The sequence below is a fragment of the Emydura macquarii genome, unplaced genomic scaffold (genome assembly GCF_026122565.2).
Source record: "Emydura macquarii macquarii isolate MOO-44397 ecotype Brisbane River unplaced genomic scaffold, CSIRO-AGI_Emac_v2 contig_1253, whole genome shotgun sequence".
Classification (NCBI taxonomy): domain Eukaryota; kingdom Metazoa; phylum Chordata; order Testudines; family Chelidae; genus Emydura; species Emydura macquarii.
The window spans coordinates 98,252,689-98,278,896 of record NW_027131390.1 but is presented as its reverse complement, the minus strand read 5'-3'; the positions used below and the strand labels follow the sequence as shown (position 1 = coordinate 98,278,896).

At 39.2% G+C, this 26,208-nt stretch overlaps 1 protein-coding gene across 1 annotated transcript in view; it reads left to right on the top strand.

Annotated features, from left to right (window-relative positions):
* Positions 1-26,208, top strand: part of CCDC93 (coiled-coil domain containing 93) — a 103,429-nt gene that overhangs the window by 24,232 nt on the left and 52,989 nt on the right. Inside the window, exons 7-11 of the mRNA XM_067549558.1 lie at positions 1,545-1,645; positions 6,661-6,700; positions 8,083-8,175; positions 8,819-8,869; positions 10,269-10,355. Coding sequence (XP_067405659.1) covers positions 1,545-1,645; positions 6,661-6,700; positions 8,083-8,175; positions 8,819-8,869; positions 10,269-10,355 — 372 coding nt within the window. The remainder of the gene's footprint in view (positions 1-1,544; positions 1,646-6,660; positions 6,701-8,082; positions 8,176-8,818; positions 8,870-10,268; positions 10,356-26,208) is intronic.

Below are 26,208 nucleotides of genomic sequence, written 5' to 3'. Positions count from 1 at the left end.
TATTCTGGTGAGGCCACATTTGGAGTATTGTGTCCAGTTTTGGGCCCCTCTATCTGCCACACAGCTACAAAATGTGGACAAATTGAAGAGAGTCCAGAGGAGGGCAACAAAAATGATTAGGGGGCTGGAGCACATGACTTATGAGGAAAGGCTGAGGGAACTAGGCTTATTTAGTCTGCAGAAGAGAAGAATGAGGGGGGATTTGATAGCAGCCTTTAACTACCTGAAAGGGGGTTCGAGGGAGGATGGAGCAAGGCTGTTCTCACTGCTAGTAGATGACAGAACTAGGAGCAATGGTCTCAAGTTGCAATGGGGGTGGTCTACATTGGATATTAGGAAAACCTTTTTTTATCAGGAGGGTGTTGAAGCACTGGAATGGGTTACCTAAGGAGGTGGTGGAATCTCCATCCTTAGGGATTTTTAAGGTGCAGCTTGACAATGTCCTGCCTGGGATGATTTAGTTGGGGTTGGTCCTGCTTTGAGCAGGGGTTGGAGTACATGATCTTCTGAGGTCCCTTACACCCTTAATCTTTTATGATTCTCTTCTCCCCCATACCGAACAAATGACAAAAATAACCCCCTTAAAAGTGCTTCTTATCCTGGTTCCGGTTGCGCTTTTTTGTTACTTCCCTGAAGTACTCTAGTCTTTCTTACACATAAAAGTTGTATTGCTTCATTATACAAGTATAGTTTAAGTAGCATAGCGCCTACCCCTTTCCCCCCACCTCCCATAGTGTAGTATGTTTGTGCTGGTATAGCTGTTCCCATATGGGAAGGAGAATAAGCTATTCTGGTGTAAGGCACCGTCATATTGGTATAACTAAATCCATGCTAGACGTTGTACAGGTATAACTGCATCAGTTAAAAAAATCACACCTCCTGTAGTTACACTGCTACAAAACTTTGTAGACGTGGCCCTTGTAATTTTGCCTGGTATTTACTGGACTTCTCTCCATCTAGTATTTAATTGCATTGGAACATTCTTTAATTTAGCTACAATATGGTGTTGATTAATTTTGGTTGATAGAATGCTGGGAGTTTTTTTTTCTTTTCTGAATGCTTTTTTAAAAAGTATAATAGAATCAGTCTTCGCCTTCTGCATGACTGGCTAAAGGAGCAGTAATTAAGTAGATAGTAATTAAAGTTAATTATTCAATTAAGACATAATTCTCAGTCACTGAAGCTGTCTGTTTAATTACAGGTTTTTTCATTTAAACAGGCATCTGTTTTGTTGGTTTTGACCATCTTTTCAAATATGCTTCAAATGGCAATTTGAATTAATTATGCCTTTTGTGAAATATTTATATATAATATTAGAAACGAAGAAGAAGAGGGAGAAAGAAAAGGGGTCCTGAAGCAAACCTTTCAGGTCTAGCTTGGTCAAGGTGTACCAATCTAATTGCAGAAACAGAATTCAAAGCCATGTGGTGTGGCTAGAGGAGGCGGGTTGTAGAACAGAGGATTGCTCATTATCCATTTAGAAAATAAAACCATTTATTTTGGAAAAGTCCTTGACAATCTTTGTATCATTTATGGTCTTGCAGGAGGTTTATAAACCCCAGAGAAAATACAAACGTCAGGCTGGAGCAGAAGAGCTGCTAGATGAGGAGTCTAAGGTTCATGCCACACTTTTGGAATATGGCAGGTAAGTGGCTTATGTCAGTGTTAACTATTCACTTATCCTGATGTGGTTCAAATGCTTTATATTGTATAAGACTAGCAATCTAGGTTTTATTTGGAACCCTTTTATTTCATGCAGACTACTCAAGTTTAAAGACGTTTGTTTGATTTACCCCCGTTTGGTTTTACTTTTTAAGTTTACACTGTAAACACTTTGGGACAAGGACTGTCTTGGTGATAGGTACAGTGCACTGTGTCTAGCACAGTGGAGCCCCAATCCCTGATTAAGGACTGTTAGCACTACCACAATACAGATTATGATAGTTTATTGTACATGGTTGGTTGCTCTCTGCATCTTAAAAGAATGGTCTAGATTCCTGACACTTCTGACAGGGCTGAGACTTTCAGCAATGATCTTTAATTAATGTTGCCTTTCAGGAAGTGATTTCTGGAAGTCTGCAAGAAAGGGGATTGAACTGCAGTGGGGTTATCATTTTGGTCTGAAATGGTGAGAATGTGGTTAACTCCTTAGGAGACTGAGTTATGGCGATAGCATTGATGTTGCCTGTGCTATGTGAACATTTTTCCAGGTGAAGAGAGAAAAATCTAATTGAAAATAAATATTTGTGAATATCTGTTGCCTTTTGAAATCTTTCCAATTTCCCAAGAGACAAAAGGAGGGAAAACATGTTCTTGGGAAGAAGGAACTGGAATTACTAATAAACTTTATCTGTTTCCAACTATTTCTAATATTTTCTTTTTCTTAGATTAGTAATACTTAAGGTTCTCTTAATGGATGGCTTTTCCACTGTGATCTCTTTCTAAGCGCTTCAGCTTATTGAGTTTTATCTTTTTTCCTTCCTTTTTTGTATCTTTGTTCATCCCTCCTCCCCCTGCCATAGATTTACTGACTCTTTACTGTGAGTATTTTCCTGTTTTCCTTTTGATTTTATTTTAAAGCAACAACAGTACCCTGAATTGCAGCATGCTTTATAATGTTTCCTCTCATTCTCGATATATTGGGAGATGGCAGCATGAACTAATTAACATTTTCCTTCAGGCCTGTTGACATTAAAAGTGGAATGAAATCTGCAGTATGTTCTTAACTGAACAGAACTATCGAGGGATATTTGGAGTGCAAATATGAATGAGAAGACTCTGCTTTCACTCGCACACATTCTTGCACCTTTGCATAAATTCTATACATAAACTAATCAAAGAACATTATTTTTCAATGGATTTCAGTATAGGTATTTTAAATATTATCAGGTTGGTGCAAAAAAAAAAAAAAAGGGGGGGGGGTATTTGCCATTGAGGATAAGTAGTTCAAATGGGATCTTTTGATCTGTTTAAAACACTAGCATCACAGTTTCTAGTGCTTCAAGAAATAAGGTGCCTGTTCTGTATATAGTAGCTGATAATTCTGTATTGAATCTAACATTTACAAAAACTGTGCACTATAATCATAAAATGACACAGCTGCATATATATATATCTAACCGAAAATCGGTAAATGTTCCTTAACTACTATGTTGAGAAATCTTGCAATATGCTTTGAAAAAATGAGTGATAAAACTTTTTCCCTTGGCAGACTTGAATTCAATGGGAGTTTGTCCAAAGGCTGCAGCATTTTGCTCATTACTAATTGAAATATTCCTATGAATCTACTTTTATTTTTAATATAATCTTGACTGAATAAAATTCCTGACTTCTCCCTGAACAAATTTTTCTTCATTTGGAAAACTTTGTCTTCAAACATATTTTAAAAGGGCAAATTTTTGTTCAATTTTTTATTGGAATTAATTAGAATTGTTTTTAATTATTTGTGACTTGTAGCCACTTCGTTCATATTAGATTTTCTTTTTATTTTTATAAAGATACATTTATTGTTGGGAATGTTGGCTCCATTGCATTCCAGTAAACATCTATCTCTGCTGCACTCAATTCACTGTTGGAGAGTATTCTTTACAATGATCTGAGCTAGAAACTTTTTCATTTAAAAAAAAAAAAAAGACTAGATTCTGCAGCGGTTGTGGCACTCTGCTGGGAATGATTTCTACTTGTTATGCACTGGTGGATTTTTTCCTCCCCTGTTGTTAGGAGTACCAATTTAAATCTTGAGACACTTTCTGGTTTAGATCAGCAGATTGGACTCCAGCAGGCCAGAATAAAACGGCAGAAACATAAAATTCTGGGTAGTTTTTATTTAAAGGAAGGTTTTGGTGTCTCTTCCATTGCCACTATATTTAAGAATCTGAATGTTCAGCTTGAAAGGTGGAATCATCAGGAATGATTTTGGCCTAAACGTTGCAGCACACTTGCAGGCACAATCAGTACACCTGAAGAAAGAGGAACCAAACTGGAGTAGAAAGAACAGATAAAACTTCAGCATAAGGACATTGAAACTAGGACTTCAGAGAAAAGGGCAAATACAGAGAGAGCAAATAAAAATAGGAAAGGATAAATGGGAAATGCTCCTGTAGTACAGATTCAGTCAGGATTTTATGGGCACCCGTGGGGGAAAAAAATGCACTTAGACAAGGTATGTTAAAGAGCTCATGTACAAATTCAAGAAACTTCAGTAGGAAAATTAAGAGACTGGAAGCATGTAGTTTGCAGGTTAGCAGGCATGACTGGAAATTGATCATTTGAGCTGATCATATTAGCCCCCTTAGTTATTAAGATGTGTAACATGCTGTTAGGAACTGAAGAAATTTAGGCTGATTTATAAAAGTGAAGGGAACTAGGAGAAAATGAGGAAATAGGAAGAATGCTGCAGAATTATAATGGATTAAGTATGGCTATCTTGCATAGCATTTTATAGCAACAACTTCTGACTGGGAGTACCATTTTGGATACAGCACAACAAGAAACAAATGAGAGCGCATGTGAAATTAACAGAATAATGATTACAGAGAAGGTCTGAAGCTCTGGCATAAACTGCTTTGCATTCAATGGGAGAAGAAAAAGTTTGAATGTGATCACAGGTTTGCATTGCGCCCGCCAGCCAAAAGTGGTGGTAGTCAGAGAGGAGGATGATTGAAGATATGGTATAAAGTTGTTGGGGAAAATGGGAAGCAGAAATCACAGTTTAATAGAATAAGGATGACTACATAAGCTAAAGTGTTATCAAAAGGGCAAACATTAAAGTTTACACTGGTATAATTAGATAGAATGTAGGATGATGTAAATTAAAATCAAATAAGGAGCTGTACTTAAGGAATGAGTCACATTCCACACAGGTATAAGTGGCAACCTTAAATATTTTAACTGCCATAATAATATTGGAATGGACCATTGATCCCATTCAAACAAATACATATCAGACATAGTAATAGAATAAAGGTTTGTCTACATATTACCTTAGTCCGCATAGTTGAGGTGTACATTCTAATTCGCACCAGCATGTTGCACACTAAGTGGCCCATGTAGACCCTATTGATGCACAGTAAAAGTTCTCTAGTACACATTTAATATAGTACTGTTTGTTTGAAACAGGACTACATGTACTGTGTAGACTGGCCTTAAAACTTCTTCACTGTAATTAAAGCCCCTTCAGTTCCCTTCCTCCCAAATGCCCGGAGAAACAGATAGACCTTACTGTGTATAGTTACAGTGTGTGGCATAATATGGCTATAGATACCAAATGTCTGCTGCCATGTTCTCACTTGTCTTTTCTGCTGCTAGTCTCTGTCTTTAAAACTGATAGGCCAAAACTGTAATCCAAAGCCCAGTGAAGTCAGTCGGAGTCTTTCCATTAAGTCCTGTGGGCTTTGGATCAGGGCTCATATCACCACCTCTTATTTTCATATCACTAAGTAATTTTGGGGCAAAGGTTCTAAGATACCAGTTTGTAGTACAGCACATGCTATAAGGTATTGAATGCGCACAAGTTTTGTACTGATGTAACTGTACTTGTTATTTATTTATGTATTTTTGCTGAAATAGATATACTGGCATGCCCTCTAGTGTGGATACAGTTATATAGGTGCCTTTTATAGCTTATTCCACTTCCCATATGGGAATAGCTATGGCAGTATAAAGCACCTTTAAACTGATACAACTGCATCCAGACAAGGGGGATTGTATTGCTTTAACTCTACCAGCATAGTTAAAGTGGTACAACTTTTTAGTGTGGATAATGTTGTTAAACTTAGGAGTTGTGTTGGCATAATCAAAGGCTGAATTTGACCCCGGAAGTACAAAGGTTAAATAGATAGGTGGGCAGTTAGTGGAAAACAACCTTGATGTCACTGAGCACCTTTGTTTAAAACTTTACTACTTTATTCATATGATGTTAGAAACTCCTTCTACAGCAGACACCACTTTAAACTGTCTCTTATCTCCAAATAGGAATCTCAGGCTTGTCCTTTCATACTTGTTTGTGTGGATGTGTGTGCGTGCGCCTTTCCAATGCTGAGTTTGGTTCCTCATTTGTGACCTAGTAACACTTGGTTACTTGTGAAAAGTTGTGCATAATAACAAAACACACTTCTGTTTAAAAATGTTGGTTACCATGGTATAAGCTTCTCTTTCAGGAAAAATTAAACCAAAAGCACATCTGTGTAGATGTATTTAGAGGTGTGAGAATTTAAGGAAAAAGTTTTAATTCAGGGAAGTGCTTAAGCGTGTCCCATTGACTTCAGTGGAACTTAAGCACATGCTTAAGTGCTTTCCTGAATCAGACATATATAATTAACTACTAAGGTTTACTTTCCTCCATCAATTCTTCAGCCTTCCCTAGGTAAGAGCATGTTGTTTCCCATACATCAGCTCTATAGAATGTTGATTGCAGCTCTATGGAATTACAGTATAGAAAGATTGGTGGGGAAATGAAAGTTAAATTATAATTATTCTGTAATGTCTACTTTTTGAGGCATTCAGCAACTAACCCAAAGCTGGCTTTTTTTGTTGTGTGTTACAGAATTTGCTTCTTAGTGCATTTCTTATGTGCAGAAAATTAATATGTGTATTTATGAAATTAAGAAAGTTGGTTGTTCCAGCAACAAATTTCCTTGACTTCTTTCATGTGTGTTTTAGGAGGTATGGATTTAGCAGACCAGCAGGCAAAATGGAGAAGGTAAGGAGTAACGTTGATTACTCACATAAATTAAGAAACAGTGCGGTCAAAGGGGAAGGAATTGTATTTTTTTTCCTCTAAAAAAACCTCAACTTTGGAAGATCTTGAAGGAATGCTTTAAAGTCAGCAGGCTTCTGTGTCGTTGCTTTTTTAAAAATGCTAAATGAAACTAAAGCTCTGCAGGCCATGAAAGATCTAATTGATTTCTGCCTCTTTTTAAATTATCTCCTTATATTGAAAATACCCCTCAAAAGGTCACGTCATGCTGATTTCACAATCAGTCTGTTTGACACAAATCCAATAAGAGGCTGCTAAAAGTCATTTGATCAGATAATATTTTCAAGCAATGACCATGCAAAGGATAATATGCTGTGATACAAATGTATGTCATGCCATGAACAAAACATTGTAGGATTGTCCTTTATTATAGCTAATGTGACCATGCTTTGTTTTTGTTTGCCATGAAATAATGCTCTTACTAGTATTGTTCATATAAAATTTTATAATTTCAATAAACCCATTAAAATAGAACATGTTACTGAAAAAGTAATATTGTACCGCAACAAGATATTCTTGATATATATAATGCATCAAATTGTGAGCATATCCTGTTATAGGTTGGAAAGAAATCACAATATGCTTAGCAGTGTAGGATACATGAAGAACCAGCAGTGCTTCAACATTAAATTTAATATTCAAGTAATATAAAAAGAGATATTTCTAACTGTGGCTGAGAGTAAAAAATAAACCAGTCTGCAGCTATGACTGAGGTGCAATCCATAAAATATGACTGTCTCTTCACAAATTCCTATTGGCTTTGTAAGCCAATATGTCAGACTATCGCCATTTGTCATCTGAATTGAGCCACTAGAAGAAAGGGGACTTAAATGTTTGGGCAGAGTGATGACGTGGTGCCCTAGAAATATAGTATAAATTTCTGGGAATGCTACTTACCTTAACAGAATTAATTGTTCTGAAAGTGGACAGTCCCCCTATAGGTTTATATCTTTATATTTTAAAAAGTGTTTTCAGGTGCACAGATTTTAAACTTCTATTTTGATCTAGATTTAAACTTTATTTATATTAAAATACACTTATCAAAAATGCTGCTTTCTTATATTTGATATGCATAGCATACACAGAGATGGGAACTAAATACCCATCAGTCTTGCACAGGGTGGTTTCCCATGAAATTCCAAGTGGGTTGTACCTGCTTGGGCAGTGCCTGAACTCTGACGATAGGCAGTATATAACAATATACTTCAGTTATTTAAATATAACACCTGAATTACAGTTTCCTCCTTGTTTTACTTTCCTAACCCTTTGACTGCTGGTATTAGCTGATCGTGTAGCTATGTGGTGTGTTAATTTTCCTTAAATAGGCAGAAGACAAGAAAATGGTTCTACCTACAGGACTTGGAGCAGCAGGAAAGGCTGAAGCCTATGATGAAGATGATCTTCAAGCTGCTGAAGAGGTGTTTCTCTTTCTCTCTCCTGTGTGTGTGTGTGTGTGTGTGTGTGTGTGTGTGTGTGTGTATTTATATGTATGTGTATACACACAGGAGGGCTTAGATATTAATAGCTTGGGGATAGGGTAAAGCACAGCATGTTCTGTTCCCTTTCTACAAAGAAAAAAGTTCAGTAACTTAGCTGAACAGAGAGTTCCTTTCAGATAGGGAAATGTGGGATAATAAACAGATGCACAAAACGTAAATGTTCACATAGGATTTTCTGTGTAAAAACCTGGCCAACATTTTGTTTTGGAGCCACAGGAGTTATTTGTACTTAAGACCTGCTCCTGTTAATGCCTTTTTGGGGAAGGAGTAGCTCAGTGGCCTCATCTCCCATTGACAGTTATGGGAGCCGAGAGCCCTGAGCACTTCATGAACTCAGCCTTTACTGTAATAAGAGAATTTCCTGTGTAGAATAATTTTAGCAACTGCCCCACCAACTTTCGTAAAAGTTTTTACTCTTCTGTTACCAGTATTAAAATAGAATGCAAATTGGATTGATTGGCTGAATGAGAACTCTCATTGAACAGAGCTATGCTAAGTATTTAAAGGCGTCTGCTAATTGTTTTGTTCACATCTTATCTTGCAAAAATGCCTTTTTCATTAGCTTCGCATTAAAACACTGATGACTGGAATGGCTGCAATGGCAACAGAAGAGGTAAGCAATACTTGAAATTGTAGCTTCGCTTTAACACTTATATGCATTGATATATCTTAACCATTAGAATTCAAACTGTATTTATCAGCAGAGAGAATCCCATTGACTTTATTGGGATTTGGGTTGAGCCCAAAGTGCATTCAGACTTTGCCAGTCAAATAAAAGGACTGTTGTATACTTACAGGGATTAAAATAGAGTGCTCCAATCCCAAGAATCTGTGTTCTTGCTGTATAATAAATCAATTCAACACTTAAATTACTGTGCCCTCTGTATTTCCTGTCTGTAACTGCCATTTGCTTTGAAAGCTGTCATTGTTCCTGAAATAGGGTTAACTGTTATTTAAAATGGATACAGGGAAAGGTAATTGAATATGAGACAGTATTTTTCATAAGACTTCTGATTTTAAAATCTTTCACTCTAAAATAATGATTGTGGCCTATGCATAAATCTTAGTGCTGCTTAAGTGGTTGCTACGGAAATAATTGCATAAATAAATAAACATATTACAATGCAGCTATCCTTGAAATGGCAATTAAACATATGAAGCCTTTGTGTAACCCAGACTCTCATGCTTTGCAGAGCTAAGGTAGGGTGTTCCTCTGAGTGGAAAAAATGTTGTGTGCATTTCATTCCATTCATCAAATCACAGCTAGGATTTGGTAATTGTATTACAAATTGTAACTTTTATATAAAATCAATGTTGCTTGTTTGCATTATTTAACTTTCCCTACAATTCCATAGTGATTCCTGACATATAAGTAAACAGTAAACATTGTTTACTATTTTGAAAATCCTGATATCTTTCACGTTTTCTGATGTAACAAGTGGACATAAATTTGTCTGACAAATGAAGAACATGACTGACTTGCCTTGTGACCAAATGCCTCCTAGAATTCTTAATCTTAAATGAGAGATTTGGCTTCCCTGCAAACATGATTTAGGATGCATACTTTCTCACAGCTATATGGCATTAATTTTGACTCAAAAGATGGTGATCCAAATTGATTCCTGTTACGGAATGTGACCAGATACACAGGGCAAAAATATGTATTGCCCAGGAGTTAAAGCACTTTATGATAGTTGCACACATTTGCAAAGGTGACTTCAAATTTAGTTGAATTATTGGTGCTATTTGCTAAAAGTTTAGGAATGAAAGAAGCCCCAGTAGTTAGATTTCTCCATGGAGGGCATGTTAGAAGCTTCATTTGTTTACTGAGCGTTCTGTGGAAGATGAAGTTCATTGCATGCTGTATTCTTTTATAAACATATTTCATTATGTTAAAGTAATATTGTATTTATATACTTCTGGGGGAGGGGACGTGCTTAACAAACAAACCCTCAGTTTATTACTACAGATTGTCCTAATGTTTCAATAAATGCTTCTTGGTTTAATTGCAGGGCAGGTTAACAGCTAGCACAGTAGGTCAGATTGTTGGACTCCAATCTGATGAGATCAAGCAGATAGTGTCGGAATATGCTGAAAAGGTATGTTCTTTCCTGGTTACATTTTATCAAATCATATATGATAATTTAGGCCCTGTTACTGCAATCTTATTGTCTGGGCTTCTATGAAGCAACTTTTATGACAATGCTAAGTAGTGAAGACACGATTCAGGAAAACATCCTTATTCAGGAAAGCATATAAGCACATGCTCAGGTCTTGTTTAACTTGGAAGTCAATGGGAATTATGTGCTTAATAGCTCTCCTGAATAAGGGTGATCTTAAGTATGTCCTTTAGAGCTTTGCTGAATTGGGGCCTGAATGAGCACCCTGTTGCATGGCTAATAACAGAGCCAGTGGAACAAAGACCCTGATCGTGCTGATACCTGCTTAGCTGGTTGGCTTAAGCACACATGTAGCCCTGTTGGCTTCAGTGGGACTGCTTATATGAGTAAAGATAAGCAGAAGCCTATGTGTTTGTGGGACTCGGGCATTAGTCTCATTGGGCTCCCATTACCAGTCATACGACTGGCTGCTGATTCAGTAACTAGCATTGTCAAAACCAAATCCTTGCTGCTTCATTAATCAAGGCAATTAGCTTTGTTTGTTAGCTCAATTCATTGTGTTCTACTGGAATTGTTTTTTACAATACTGTGGAAAGAAAATCTGGCTCTTCGACCAATTAATATGTATAATACATCACTGCCAAATATGAGTTATAGGTCGCTCTTATGTCCAATAGTCATCTCATATTTCTTCCTTTTTGTTGACACTTATGAGGTATGGAGCTTTCCCACTTATGAGATAAACCCTATAACTCAACAGAGGCTATGGCAAATTCCCTGCCTTTCTCTATTATAAAGGATTGGAAGAACAGAAGCCATAGGGTCATATTTCAATGTTACATTTCTTCTGCTCTGAAAGAAGGCAGCAGGACCTTGACTACTACAGTAGAACGATGATTAATAATATAGAAAATAAGAACTGATTCAAGTCAGATGAAAATGTATCACATTTTAAATCGAATTTACTGGATATTACAGGACAGGATCCTTCCTCATGTGCATGTAATAGAAGAGGAAGTTGAGGGTATTATCAAACACAGCTCACTGAGGCATCAACAACTTCCCACTTTCCAGAAACCTCTATTTAAATGCCAAATTAAAGGGTGATTTGTAATGACATCCCTGCCTCTGATGAAGTTGCTGTTCTTTCCCATCCTGGTTTAATGCTTGATCATTCTTGCCAGGGGTGACTTGTCCCTAAGCCCAGAAAGAGGTTTTAAGAAATGTTTTTGCCTTTGGCATGTACCATATTGTGCCAAGAAATAGGTGTTTAATAAGAATTTTAAAAACCTAAACAAATTCCTCATGGTACCCTCTAGAAGGTGGTTCCATCTTCAAGGCCTCCCTGTACCCTTCTTAACTTTGAATTTCTCTCTCTGTTTCAAAGTATATAGGTCATATTATGTTCTCAATATACTGCACATTCCCAGTGAAGTTACTTATAATAAGATTATTTGCAAAGCAGGGTTGCCACCTACCATTGCTACAAGATGGTGTTTTTGTTTAAGAAGATAAATGACTGGATTCTATAGTTATGTACACCTCCTTTGTGTGACCATATGAAAGAGTGGGTTTATCACAAGCTTGGAAGAGTCCTCTATTTTTAAAACCTTGGCAGAATGTTGTTACAAGGCATAAGTTTTTCTGCCACCTTTAAGGGCTATTTGTACCAAATTAGGTTTGTTCTCACTATGGTGTGAGAGATTCTTCTAATGTGAAAAAACCAAATGGAGCCCCTGTCAAGTGAGTACCCACTTCAATATACAGAAGTATCGTTTGCATTAGGAAAGCTTTTTTGCTGTTTCTTAGCAAGGAAGGATAATTATACAAGAGACAACTAAAAGAATTGGATGAGTTTATTGTCAAAAATACCACTTCAAAAAAATACGTAAAGGGGTGTTCTTATCAGTGCCAGCAATGACTGCTGTCTGCAGAGTGATTACGCAGTGATTACGCAGTGAAAGAGTTGTTCAGTCAGATATTGGTAAAGGCTTGTGTGGGTAAGAATGTGACCATTTCTACAATATTCTATTAGAAGCTAACATGTGCCATATGAATTCAGTTGGAAGAGCAAAAAATAAGCATATTAATGACTCAGTGTGATTAATGACTGTGTCAGTGAAATAAAATACATAGATTTTTTTTGCATACTTGAACCTGAAATGTATGAAGGTAAGGAGAAATGCAGTGTACTAGCATTGTCTTCTGAGTACGAAAAGCTTTCAGATAAAAGTATTGCCGATTATATCACTGTGATGGAAATGCACAGCACATCAGCGCTCCTGTTAGAGTTCTTCTGATTGAACCTGGCTTGAATGCTTCACTTAACTTAGTTTATTATGAATGTATTATTTATCATTTATACAATATTTGAATGGGAGAACAGATGACTCAAGGATCAATAATACAACACAAAGTGTTCCACCTGTAGGGCACTGGCTCTAATTGATTGTGAACAAAAAATGACCTGTTGTGCATTATTTGTATGGCCTAAAGCAGGGGGTGTTGAACGTCTGTCCCGGCCCCTGGCGGCAGTGTGCGCTGCCGCGACATCTTGCGGCATTGTACTCTCTGGCAGCGTTGCGTGCTGCCACCACGGCGTCAGGCGCTGCCACGAGATCTGTGTACTCTGGCGGCAGCATGTGGAGCGCTGAGTGCATGAGACACAGCGCTCCACAAGTGCCTAGTATTTCGATTTATGGTATGTATGACCCACCTGAAGTATATTTAATTCAAATCTGGCCCGCCATAGCAAATGAGTTTGACACCCCGGCCTAAAGAGTGCTAGGAAGGGGAGCTCTGTGAGCTGCCATAGCAGTTTGTTAGGTAGGGTGCTCAAGCCAGGTCCCCAGCTCTTTAATTTTCTCCTCCGCATGGGCCTCACAGAGCTTGAATTCAGTGCCTTTTAGAACAAGGTTTATCTCATTTCTCAGACTTACACAAGTGACTGGGCTGTTTTTAATTTGTCTTGGGGCTTATCCAGACAAAGGCAGATGTGTTTGATTAGAGGGCCCACTACCATGAAGTTCTGCAAGACTGGAAGCTTTGATGAGTGAGGGCTACAGTGACTTCTTAGAATCTCCAACTGCCCCAGCATAAGGACATGCAAATTCCTTCTGCTGATTGGATTCAGATATGGACTTTTGCCATGATCGCCACAATCTTCTGTCTCCTTTTCATTGGTTGAATGTCATTTGTGATGTGCAGTGATTTAAGATGGTGAAAGACAGTGAGAGGGCAGCTTATGGCTTTGGATCGTGCTGGATAGTGGATAGTGTTAAATGCTGGTGATTTGAAGATGATCTACCTGTTGTGAAGAAGTTAAAATTTAAATATCACCCTTGCTGGTCATTCAACAGTCTGCATGAAATGAGTTGTTGGTTTTAGTCTAACTCCAAGAGGAAACTGGCCACAAACATACCATTATCAGCCCATGATTTTGTCTCTCTGAGTCAGTGGAAGCATGAAGTGTGTGAAGGAGTAGTGAGGCCATCATATAGGAAGGAATCTTTCACTGCCACTAGCTAGGCTGTAACTAACAGGGCTGTCAGTCTGACCCTTTTTACCAATTTTAAGTTCATGCAGAAACTCTGAAGAGAACCTACTAAATGACATTTTTAAACCTTCCTAGTTTCTTGCACTCTGCTATTCAAATAGCAAGTAAAAAAAAAAGCCTTGTGTCAAATCCCTGTGCCCTTTATAGTACTGAGAAGATAATGAAGAGTTCCAGAGAAAATGGAATCAAAGGGACCCCCTCCAATGAAAATGCATGTGTATGGTGTGACAAAGCTCTTGCTTTACCTCGGTGGGTCCAACGCCGCCTCCTAGCAGTAGGTCAGGGAACTGCTTCACCCTTTAGTGTTCTTCCACTCTCTAGTGGTGGGAGAGGGTAATACAGTCTCCCTAAGATGGCCGCTCCCTGCTAGCTTCCGGTCCCGTCTCTGGTTCTCACAGGCACTTGCCTCTTTGGTGGGGCTCTTGCCACTCCAGTGAGTGGCGGTCCGACTCTCAACTCCGGGCCCCAACCCAGGGACCCTACAAGTAGCAGCCTTGTGCTATGACTTCAAGAAAGCTGCTAGTTTCCCTGGGTTACTTCCCTGTGCCCCTTGACTTAATGTCCGTATCCTGCTCACACAGGGGTCCTTCCTGGTCTCCTTTCCAGGGAAGATTCTTGACCCCTGACAGTGATTATGGGAGACTTTAACTTCCCAGATATAGACTGGAGGACAAGTGCTAGTAGTAATAATAGGGCCCAGATTTTCCTGGATGTGATAGCTGACTGATTCCTTCATGAAATGTTACTGAACCAACAAGAGGGGATGCTATTTTAGATTTGGTGTTGGTGAGTAGTGAGGACCTCATAAAAGAACTGGTTGTAGGGGACAACCTTGGTTCGAGCGACCATGAGCTAATTCAGTTCAAACTAAATGGAAAGACAAACAAAAATAGATCTATGACTAGGGTCTTTGACTTCAAAAGGGCTAACTTTAAAAAAATAAGGGAATTAGTTGAGGAAGTGGACTGGACTGAAGAACTCATGGTCTAAAGGTGGAGGAGGCTTGGAATTACTTCAAGTCAAAGTTGCAGGAACTATCTGAAGTCTACATCCCAAGGAAGGAGAAAAAATTCATAGTCTAGAGTTGTAGACCAAGCTGGATGAGTAAGCATCTCGGACGGGTGATTTAAGAGAAAGCAGAAAGCCTACAAGGAGTGGAAGATGGGAGGGATCATCAAGGAAAGCTACCCCTTGGAGATCAGAACATGTAGAGATAAAGTGAGACAGGTCAAAAGCCAAGTAGAGTTGGACCTTGCAAAGGGAATTTAAACCAATCGTAAAAGATTCTATAGCCATATAAATTGGAAGAAAACAAAGAAAGAAGTAGTAGGACTACTAAGCTCTGAGAATGGGGTGGAGGTTAAGGATAATCTAGGCATGGCCAAATATCTAAACAAATACTTTGCCTCTGTTTTTAATACGGCTAATGATGAGGTTGGGGATAGTCGTAGAGTGGCTAATGGGAATGAGGACCTGGAAGTAGAAATTACCACATCTGAGGTAGAAGCCCAACTCAAACAGCTTAATGGGACTAAATCAGGGGGCTGGATAATCTCCATCCAAGAATATTAAAGGAACTAGCATGTGAAATTGCAAGCCTAAGCAAGGATTTTTAATGAATCTGTAAACTCAGGGGCTGTACTGTATGACTGGAGAATTGCTAACATAGTTCCTAATTCTAAGAAAAGGAAAAAAAGTGATCTGGGTAACTACAGGCCTGTTAGTTTGACCTCAATAGTATGCAAAGTCTTGGAAAATTTTTTGAAAGAGAAAGTAGTTAAGGACATCGAGGTTAACGGTAATTGGGATAAAACACAACATGGCTTTCCAAAAGGTAGATCGTGCCAGACGAACCTAATCTCCTTTTTTGACAAATTTTTTTAGACAAAGGGAATGCAGTGAATCTAATTTACCTAGATTTCAGTAAGACATTTGATACGGTTCCACTTGGAGAATTATTAGTTAAGTTGGAAAAGATGCAAATTAATATGAAACTTGAAAGGCGGATAAGGAACTGGTTAAAGGGAAGACTACAGCGGGTTATACTAAAAGGTGAACTGTCAGGCTGGAGGGAGGCTACTAGTGGAGTTCCTCAGGGATCAGCCGTGAGACCAATCTTATATAACCTTTTTATTACTGACTTTGGCACAAAAAGTGGGAATGGGCTAATAAAACTTACAGATGACACAAAGTTGAGAGGTATCGCGAATACAGAGATGGATTGGGATATCATACGGGAAGATCTGGATGACCTTGTAAACCGGAGTAATAGAAATAGGATGAAATGTAATAGTGGAAAGTGCAAGGTCATGCATTTAGGGACTAGTAACAAGAATTTATGGGGACACATCAGTTGGACGTGACAGAGGGGGAGAAGGACCTGGGCATATTGGTTGATCTCAGATTGACTATGAGCCACCAATGTGATGCGGCCGTGAAAAAAGCTAATGCGGTCCTTGGATGTATCAGACAAGGTGTTAGTATCGTTATACAAGGCGCTGGTGAGACCTCATCTGGAATACCGTGTGCAGTTCTGGTCATCCTTGTTTAAGAAAGATGAATTCAAGCTGCAACAGGTGCAGAGAAGGGCTACTAGGATGATCCGTGAAATGGAAAACCTGCATTATGAGAGGAGAAAAGATCTTGGTTTGTTTAGCCTAACGCTTTTTTGGGTGTCTGGCTGGTGAGTCTTGCCCACATTCTCAGAGTTTAACTGATTGCCATATTTGGGGTTAAGTAGGATTTTTCCCCAGGGCAGATTTGGCAAAGGCTCTGGGCGTTTTTCGCCTCCCTCTGTAGCATGGGGCACGGCTCACTTGCTGATGGATTCTCTGTACTTAAAGTTTTTAAACCATGATTTGAGGACTTTAATAACTCAGTCATAGGTCAGGGGTCTATTACAGGAGTGGATGGGTGAGGTTCTGTGGCCTGCATTGTGCAGGAGGTCAGACTAGGTTATCATGTTGGTCTTCTGACCTTAGTCTGTGAGCCCCATTGGGCGTAGTAGTGCCCAAACCAAATGTCCAATTCAATCTTTCCCTTCTTCCCTTAGGCCTCTTCGGGCAGGGTTTTTCCTTCCCCCAGTCCTTGTACCTTCAGGGTTCTCTTCTGCCAGCATTCTGCTCCTTCTCCAAACCCTCCTGGCTCTTGACAGTATCTTGCCTGCTCACACACTGTGGTAGCTCGCCTCACTCTCACAACTCCAGCCACACCCCTTCTCTGGAGGGGAGGCTTTTAACAAGTCCTAGGAGGGGTCTTGATTGGCTCCAGGTGTGTGAATTAACCTGGAGTAACCCCTGCTCAGCTACCAGGGGAAAAGGTACTTGCTGAGCCTGGGACTGATATATTGGCCTTCTAGCACTCTCAGATAGCCATCTAGTCCGACTCTTACAGTGGGCATTTAGTCTCAAAGGATGGGTATTATTTATACCAAAGAACGAAGTTCTGCCCCTGCAGCCCATCAACCTAGTAATGTCTAAATCTTTAAACGACTCAGTGTAGACCAGGTTTATATTTGACAAAACTATTCTCTAACTCCCAGTAGCTTGTTTTCAAGAATATCAGGTGGGAGTTGTAAGTGCTCAGCAACTCTCAGAATCAATGCCATTTGTATGAGCCAAAAATGGAATTATGCTAATTTCTTAACCGCAGCTGCTACTCATCTACAACAAAAGCTCTTAGGGGATAAAAGAACTTTTCAGTTCTTCACTTTAATGAGACGCTTCTGTGAGGATGCACTTACTGTGGCTATTCCATCAGATTGTACTTCTGGATGTACCTCTTGGGAGGAAAAAATATGGTCTTAGTCAAGATGGAGCCAAGAATAAGTTTTAAAATAAAAAGGTCTTTCGTGGCTACTGTGATGCAGTCCAGTATGAGTGCAAATATCTAACAAACTTCTTGAACTCCCTTCCCCTGAAGTCAGTGTTTAAATACTAGACTGCAGCTAGCTGAACGTGACTGCTATCCAAAGCCGTTTGTTGCCCTCTCACTGCCTTTCACCATCTTAAGTGACTGGCGTCATAAATGACATTTAATGAATGAAAAGAAGATTAATGAATGAAAAGATTCATTAAATAATGAATGAAATTTAATGAATTAATATGATGATATTTGATATATTTGATGATAATGAATGATATTTAATGAATTAAATAAAGATTCATTAAATAATGAATGAAAAGAAGATTAATGAATGAAAAGAAGATTGTGGTGATCATGGCAGAAGTCCATATCTGAATCCAGTCATCAGCAGAAGGAATTTGCAAGTCCTTGTGCTGGGGTAGTTGAGATTCTAAGAAGTCATTGTAGCCCTCACTCACCAAACTTTCATAGTCTTGCAGAACTTCACGGTAGTGGGCCCTCTGATCAAACACAACTGCCTTTGTCTGGATAAACCCTGAGATAAATTAAAAACAGCCCAGTCACTTGTATAAATCTAAGAAGTGAGATAAACCTTGTTCTAAAAGGCACTGAATTCAAGCTCCGTGAGACCCATGAGGAGGAGAAAATTAAAGAGCTGGGGACCTGGCTTGAGCACCCTACCTAACAAACTGCTGTGGCAGCTCACAGAGCTCCCCTTCCTAGCACGATTCCAGACTTAACTTCCCTGCATCATGACAAGCTGATCTGCTGCTGCATAGAAAAGATTTCCATGAGCTAAGCGATATTTTTCCAGCTCGATGGATGCAGTACCAGGAAGAAGGAGATAATAGTACTTCCATCAGCCAAAGCTAAGCTGAATGGGTCAGGCTCTGAAAGCTGTGGTGGCGATCTGTTACCATTTGCAACTGAAACCTTTGCCCCACTGGTTAGTGAAAACAAGTTGGGAATAATTAGATCTGCTGTTTTCAGAGAAAGACCTTCCTAAGGGCAGTATAGACAATCTATAGGCTTGGCAAAATAAGAGATTTTCATTTTTTTTATAGTTCTGGCAGGCATCAATGTTTGTTTTTAAGCAAAACTCGTACTTTTCTTCAGGACTTTCTTCTCACTATTAAGTGAAACTGTGACCTAAGCTACATGTTCTGGCAAACAGGGACCTGTGATTGCATCCATTCATATAAACCACTGTAAAATTGAGAGAGAAGCTAAGAGCATGGTTCCACTTGCAAGGTACTTGTCTAATGCTGGTAGTGTGATATGCTTTTGTGGTGGCTAATCATCATCTTGTGGTTCATTCCCCCTCTCCTCTTATATAACGCAGCATTGCTGTATCTGATTTAAAGATATCCCTGGTTGGGTCATCAGTAGGGGCTGAACTTGGGCAGCTCTGGTTATAAAAACATCAGCCTCTACTATTTAAGCTGAAGTACCAGGGTGAAATCTTGGTTCCGCAAAAGTCTGAGAGTTGTAATATTGATTTCAGTGAGTGCAGGATTTCACCCTAGCTGCCATAATTTGGAGTCAATAGCTGACTCAAATCTCTGTGGGGTCTCTCCATTAGAAGAGACAGTGACACTATGGTAACCTGAGTTACACAATCATGCCCAATATGTTTTTCCTTGAAGTTTTTAGGACTTTTATACAAAATTGAACTTTTCTCTAGGTTGTTTTAATCTTTAAGGATTTTAACTCATCGTATTAGGTGTGGCCCAGTTAAGGTGAATGGATCATAGGCAGTCACAGATGAACATTCACCACAGTTCCCCAATTTATTTTCTTTCAGAACCTTAGGGCTTTGTCCCCACTGTACTCTTCTTTCATGTTCTTTTTATATCTTTGTTTTATACGTCAGCACTGCACATAGGGAACAGCTGCCTTTAAATCCATGACAACAGTCTGTGTGAAACGAAAATGTTCTGAGTACAGGTGTCACCGATTGAAACTGACTTTTTTTTTAAAATCATACACACGCAGTATTTCCACAGTTGCATCAGAAAAAGAGACTGAAGCGTGGACATCATAACTTTACTGAAAGATAAGAGATCAAAATCCTTTCTAAATACGGCACTACATATGTTGAGTACTAGACTAAAATACAAGAACTGCAGAATTCTTAGTATATGGGGCACAATTTGCAAATTGACGCATCGAAGCATTTGTTGTCTCATTCACCAGTGTATCCTCACTGCTTTTTTTTTTTCAATACAGTTGCACTGGTGTAAAACTGGAGATGCACCGTGGTCAATCAGGCTCGTGTTGAGATTTCTGTTATCTCCTGATATTGATGTTGCTGTTTGCAGAGTCAATACTTGGCTGAAACTTAGAGCAGAATGAGGGCTGCTTTTTCTTATCCTGTTTACTCACAGCTTCAAGATAACCACACCTGTTGTTTTGTATCACAGCTAAGGTTGGCAAATTATAAGTCAAATAAAGGCACCGTTGATAGTACTTATATGCTGCATTGATTCTCTTTGGATTCATCCTCCAAAAGTTGCATAGTTGCCACTACTCTTGAGATGTTAGAGTATGCACCAGTCGCAGGGAAAATAGATGCCATTCACTGCATCAGCTTCTTTTCCTTTATGACAGAGGTTTTCAACCGGGGGTATGTGTACCCCTGGGGTACTTCAGAGTATCATGGGTACACAAGAGGATTGAGGTGACGGCCCCAGGCCCCTGTGTTTTGGGGGGCCCTGCTCCAGAGCCAGCAGGAGGCGGGCGGCTGAAGCCAGCCTCCGGGCTGGGAGCAGAAACTAGGCAGAAGACTGTAGCCTGCCTCCCAGCTGTGCGCTGGATTGGATGGGAGCTGGGCAGTCACATACTGAGGGGCCAGGCACCTGGGCCCTTCTTGGCATGCAGCTAGGAGCCTCCTGTGCCCCTCGTCCCTGCTGTGCGTTGTGATGGGCTGGCCTGACGCCGCCCCCCCCCCGGGGGGGGGGGGGGGGTTATTGCCCTATCCAAGCCGGTGCTGGGCTGCGGGGCTGTTGGGCAGGAGAGCCAGGTGCCACGTAGTGGGTAAGTGGGGGGGGGGGAAGGAGGAGGAGAGGTAAGCAGTATGGTTCTCCCCCACCCCACAGGTACAGACCACCCCTCCGAGGGAGCTGGGAGACAGTGCTATCTTGTGGGAGCCGGGGACCCCTCCTGCGCTGCGTGAGGGGGTGTGTGAGAGGCCTGGGGGATGGGAAATATAGGCTTGGCCCCCGGGCACCGGAGGCCCAGGGTATACCACTGGAGCCAGGCAGGAAAACCATGAAGGGATACTTCAGGTGAAGCCTTGAGATCGTAGCGGTACAGTTGTTTTTTTTTTTTTTAAGAAAAAGTTGAAACCCCCTGCTTTATGATTAGAAATATGTTCCCGAAAGTCTATGATGTCTGCAGCCCGTTCATTTTCCGGAGCTTTCAGAGCAAAATCCATTGCACATATATTTTGATAAGACAGAATGATATATTTTGTACCATTCACAGTTTTATTGTTTTCTTCTTGTAGAAATCATTGTTTGTTTTCATAATTGTACATATTTTAGCAAACTATTAATTTCCACCCACATAGGGCATATCAGAAGTGTTCTTCAACTGTTGGTTACAGGAACAATGATAGCTACTGCTGCTAAGCCTGAATTTCCTACAGAGAAGCAGACTGAATTATTATTATTTTTAGGAAACTGCTCAGTCTAATGATCCTGTTCTGTTTCTTCTACCCCTGGGGGATTTACAGCAGTAATATAGCTGTGTGAAAGAAAAAGTACCTCATTATGAAGGAGAGAACTCATTACCTCCATTTCTATCCTCTTTCCAATACAAAATCCTTTTTCTCTGAAAAGGGGAGACAGGTTCATAAAATCCATAAGTCGCAGATTTTCCCTACTATTCCTAGGTTTCAAGTCACAGTGGATTCTTGATCATTATTTACTTACTATATTTTGCAAACATAATATGTTGTTTTTAACTGTGGATTTTTTTGTTCAAACTTCAAGTACTGTATTGCAAAATTAGGCCAGTCCCAGTATTTTCATAACAAATTAATTCAAAGTAACGAAATCCATTTGGGGCAATGGAACAGTCACAAAAGATGTAGAGTGAGAATGCAGTGGTCCTACATCTTCCTGGAGAGGGACATGAACAGGGTAGTAAAAAGTTGAGGATGTGTTTCCACGTCTTGTTTTGAGTTAATGGGACAAAAATTGAGTAATCACTGGGAAACTACAGAGTGATGGCTTTTTGGAGGGAAAGCTCTGAATGATGTGTGGTGTCTGAAGGGGCAAGAGCCAAGAAGAAACAACAAGGGATGTATGTAGATGGGAAGGTAGTAATGGCTGATGACAATCCAGGTGTAGGGTTCAGGCAAGAAGAGCCTGAATACTGGTGAATAAAGAAAACCTTTTTTGATTGGACAGCTGGTGTGGAGGCACAGGTGGGGAGGAAAAAATGTAGCTTGTGTGCAACAAACAAAAGGGAATAAAACCAGAGAAGAATGTGTAAACTCTTTTAATTCCTTTAAGATTTACACAATTCATAACAATAAATTGTGCAATTCGTTAATGATCACTTGTCAATAGCCTTTCTAAACTCGTGCATATCAGTTTATTTAGAAGTATTTCTATGAAGTTGATTACCTAGAAACTGGGCGTCCACAATTCAGTTATCAAACACACACTTCCTTTGTAAAGAGTAGAGCAGTGATACTTGGACTTGTATATGTGGTTTAGGAGCCAAATTAGCAATCAGCATTACCCAAAAGAGCCACAGTAGTGTGAATTCATTGTTTCATTTATTATAGTACTATTCATATCAAAACAGTATGACAGAGGAAACATTAGTTTTTGTGTGTGTGTGTGTGTAGTTCTCACAGCAAATGAGTGACTTAGTGCAAGTTGATAACTTAATTGGTTAATAACTGAGGTCATACATAACTTGAAATATTGTGGAAATAGCAGATTCCGCAATATTACACTGTCACTGCAGTTTTGATGGGGGAACGTCAGGTGGGCAACAGAGAAAAATCAAGGAAAAGTAATAATATATCTTACCACAAATAATAAGGTCTATTTTTACCCAGGGTTCCTTAACCCAGTAACATTTTGTCTCTGTGGGTTGGTATCAGGAAATAAAACAAGGAAACACAGTACCTCTGCCTGCTATATGGCTGGCACAGACAAAAGCTCTTAATGTAGAGCTTTACTTTATTGATCTCCAGCAATTTCCATTGGAATGATCTTTACCAGAAGTTTCCACTCTACTAGTCTTAAGCACATACAAATACAATAGGTACCCCAAAACTTGATAATTACCCTACAAGTCTGAGGCAGTCTTTGAGTGAATCAATCGCAGATTTCTGGATGGTCAGTCCTTCCATCTGTGCCTGGAAATCAATGTGTCCATGAAGCGATCCACCTAATTCAGACTTGCTACCTCCCTCTTATACCCCTCAAAAGTTACAGGTATGTCAATCAAAAGTATTACATAGCTGATCAAATGGAAACAGTTGTCAAGCAAAGGTTATAAGGAACATCAAAACAGGATGCGATTATGTGGTTTTGACTAGTTAGTCTGGCAGGTGTGCTGACTACCTGCTTTTCACCTCCGCACATCATGAAAAGGGCACAGAGTCAAGTTCACCTGTCCTCCTTCTGGCTTTGTCTTAGCTGAACTAGGTCACACAAAAGAAAATCTACTAAATGACTATTTCTAGAAATAAACCAAATAATTGATAGTTCATCTCAATAATTGGCTTAGGCACCTGGTGATTTGCTAAAATGCCCCCCTTCACTATTATTACTTTTCTGCAATTTTCCATGGTTTGTCCGCAACTCAGCCGCAATTGTTTGACAATCATCCTGCAATTCAAGTAGGGCCTTATTAATATCCTATTAACTAATCAGCATTCTTTTCCTAACTTGGGTTGCTTAATAATTAAATCACAGCATTTTGATATGCACTGCAAAGAACTGCAGGGGAGATATTAAAGAGCCATTTGCGGCTCGTGAGTATCAATGGAGTAGAGTAAGGAGTTGTATCATCTTCTAGAGTGACATGTAAGTAAAATATCACTGTGCTAAACACAGAAATCAGTTTACATTTCCAAGAAGTAATCCGTTGCAAAGTTACGTAGCCTTTAGAACATCATTTTTATCTGACCTTTCTTCCTAGACATCCATACGTATCCACTTTCCTTCTTTCTTTCTTCCTCCACTCCTTTCCTTTTGAAACTAGTTTACTTTACATTCAAGTAGCCACTTTAGTGGCTCACCCAAACTCAATAATGATGTTGTAAACATATTTTACTGTTGTTTTGCTATTTTTTCCTTTTTATATATAAAGTGTTTTTTTTTTCCTCAGTCAGCTTTTGTTAATGCGTAGATTATACATGCTTCCTTTTTCTTAAATTGTTTTGGAAAGAAATAGGATTTGGAGATTTAAATCTAATTCCAATTTTCAACAGTATAAAATAGTGTACCTATTGAATTTTAGGAGTGAGGAAAATGTTTGCAGAACACTTGAAATACATAATCGCTTTCAAGTTGCCATGGATATTACTTCAGTTGGATAGCTGTTGGGTAAAAGGATGATCTCTCTGCAGACTATTAGCGTGTGCTTGCATTGTACCTAGTACCCTGAGACCATAATCCGAGTTGGGATTTCTGGGGGCTATGGGATTACAAATGTACCAAATTTTTGTCTTTGTGCCCAGAAAATTAAGCATTAGCATCCCTGTTGTCCATGAGAATTTGCAACTTAAGTTCTGGTACATATAGCTTATAGAAAGTGTATGGTGAGCAGTACAGTTTAAGATCTGCCCTGGTTTAGGAAAGCATCCCTGTTCAGAAAGATTGTTTAAGCACAAACATGTGCTTACTCCCCGAGGAGGTTGATGGGATTTAAGCACATACTTAAGTGCTGTTCTGTATCAGGGCCTAAGTGTGGAAGGAATTAAAATTGAATTCTTTCTCAGGAATCAGACTGTTGTGTGCAGCAATGATCACAGTTACAGTGGCAAATAAAACAAAATAGAATTTCCCTTAATTGCTAGGAGAAATCAACGCAGATAACAATAGCATTGAAGGCAAATATGTTTCAACAATTGTTTTTCTTCATCCTTCTTTGAGAGCTGGTTATGCAGTCACAGTTTTCCCACTACACATAGGGCCTAATGCTTCAGTGGGTTTTGCTTAAGTAAGGACTATGGGGTTGGACACTCACGAGCAAATCCTGACTCAGCATGGTCTCAAAGCTCTGAAGTTGACATGCTTTTTACAGTGTGTGTAACACACATGATTCTTCAGAAGGATTGTTCTTTACAAAAAAAAATTACCTTGTGACTATTTTCCCCATTCAAAAAACAGAGCCAACAGACGGTGACTTGTGAAACACAACCCTACCATAACAGACCATTAGTGTGCGCTGAGTAAATATTTTCCTGAGGATTCTGATTTTGCTTGCTGAAAAGCATTTTAACAATTTACTAAAAACATGCACGTCTTTTAAAATGTATATTAGTTAGAGGGGAAAAAAATTCCATTAAAAAACCTACCAAAGTCTGTCTGCCTTATAGTAAAGAATCTCAGTTGAAATTGTTACATGGCTTCATTTACAAGTGATTTTTCCCCCCCTTCATTTGTATTTTGAAAATTATTTCTACAGTGAACTATTAAATTACACCAGTATTGCTTTATGACCCTTCGATTTCTAGATTCTTGTAAGGTGATGAGTTGCCAATTATTTAGCAGCTTGGCATTTAGTCAGAGAACAAAAATAGGACTTCAGGAGAAACAAAACATTCTCTCCTGATGCATCGTGTAATTAAGGGCGAAAGATAATCAGACAGGAGAGACCATAAGGAAGAAATCAAGCATCCTGGCTTAAAAAGCAGAGGTTATTATGCAATGTAGTTTAGAATAAATGACCACAGGAAACTTTTGACAGTGCTAGCCTAGACTGAAAATTCTGTGTTTTCTCAGGATTGCATTGATTGTATTACTTTATAAATCACACCTGCCTGTTCAGTATTAGCAATATTTTGGGTACAGGAAAGTAAAGGTAAATTGATGTTTGTGGTAATAGGCATTGTTTACCATCTTTCGTTCTCATGGCATATATCCTTTTAGTGTTTGAACTGTACTAGGACTCCCAACACTGCAGTCCAAACAAAACCACAATTAACAACTATTGTCTTAAAAACAGCAGACCATCTAAATTTAAATTCTAAGATGAGTCAATTACCCTGAATTTTGCATAGAAAAGTCAAGTGTGTCTCAATGGTAAGGGGTGAAAAGACAGTGTATGTGAGCCATTATGCTGTTCATTTTGAGAGAAACATAAATCAGGAGACCGTATTTGAAGACCAAAGTTGTCAAGATGGCATATATTTTGTATAAAGTTCTGCAAGCAGAGGGT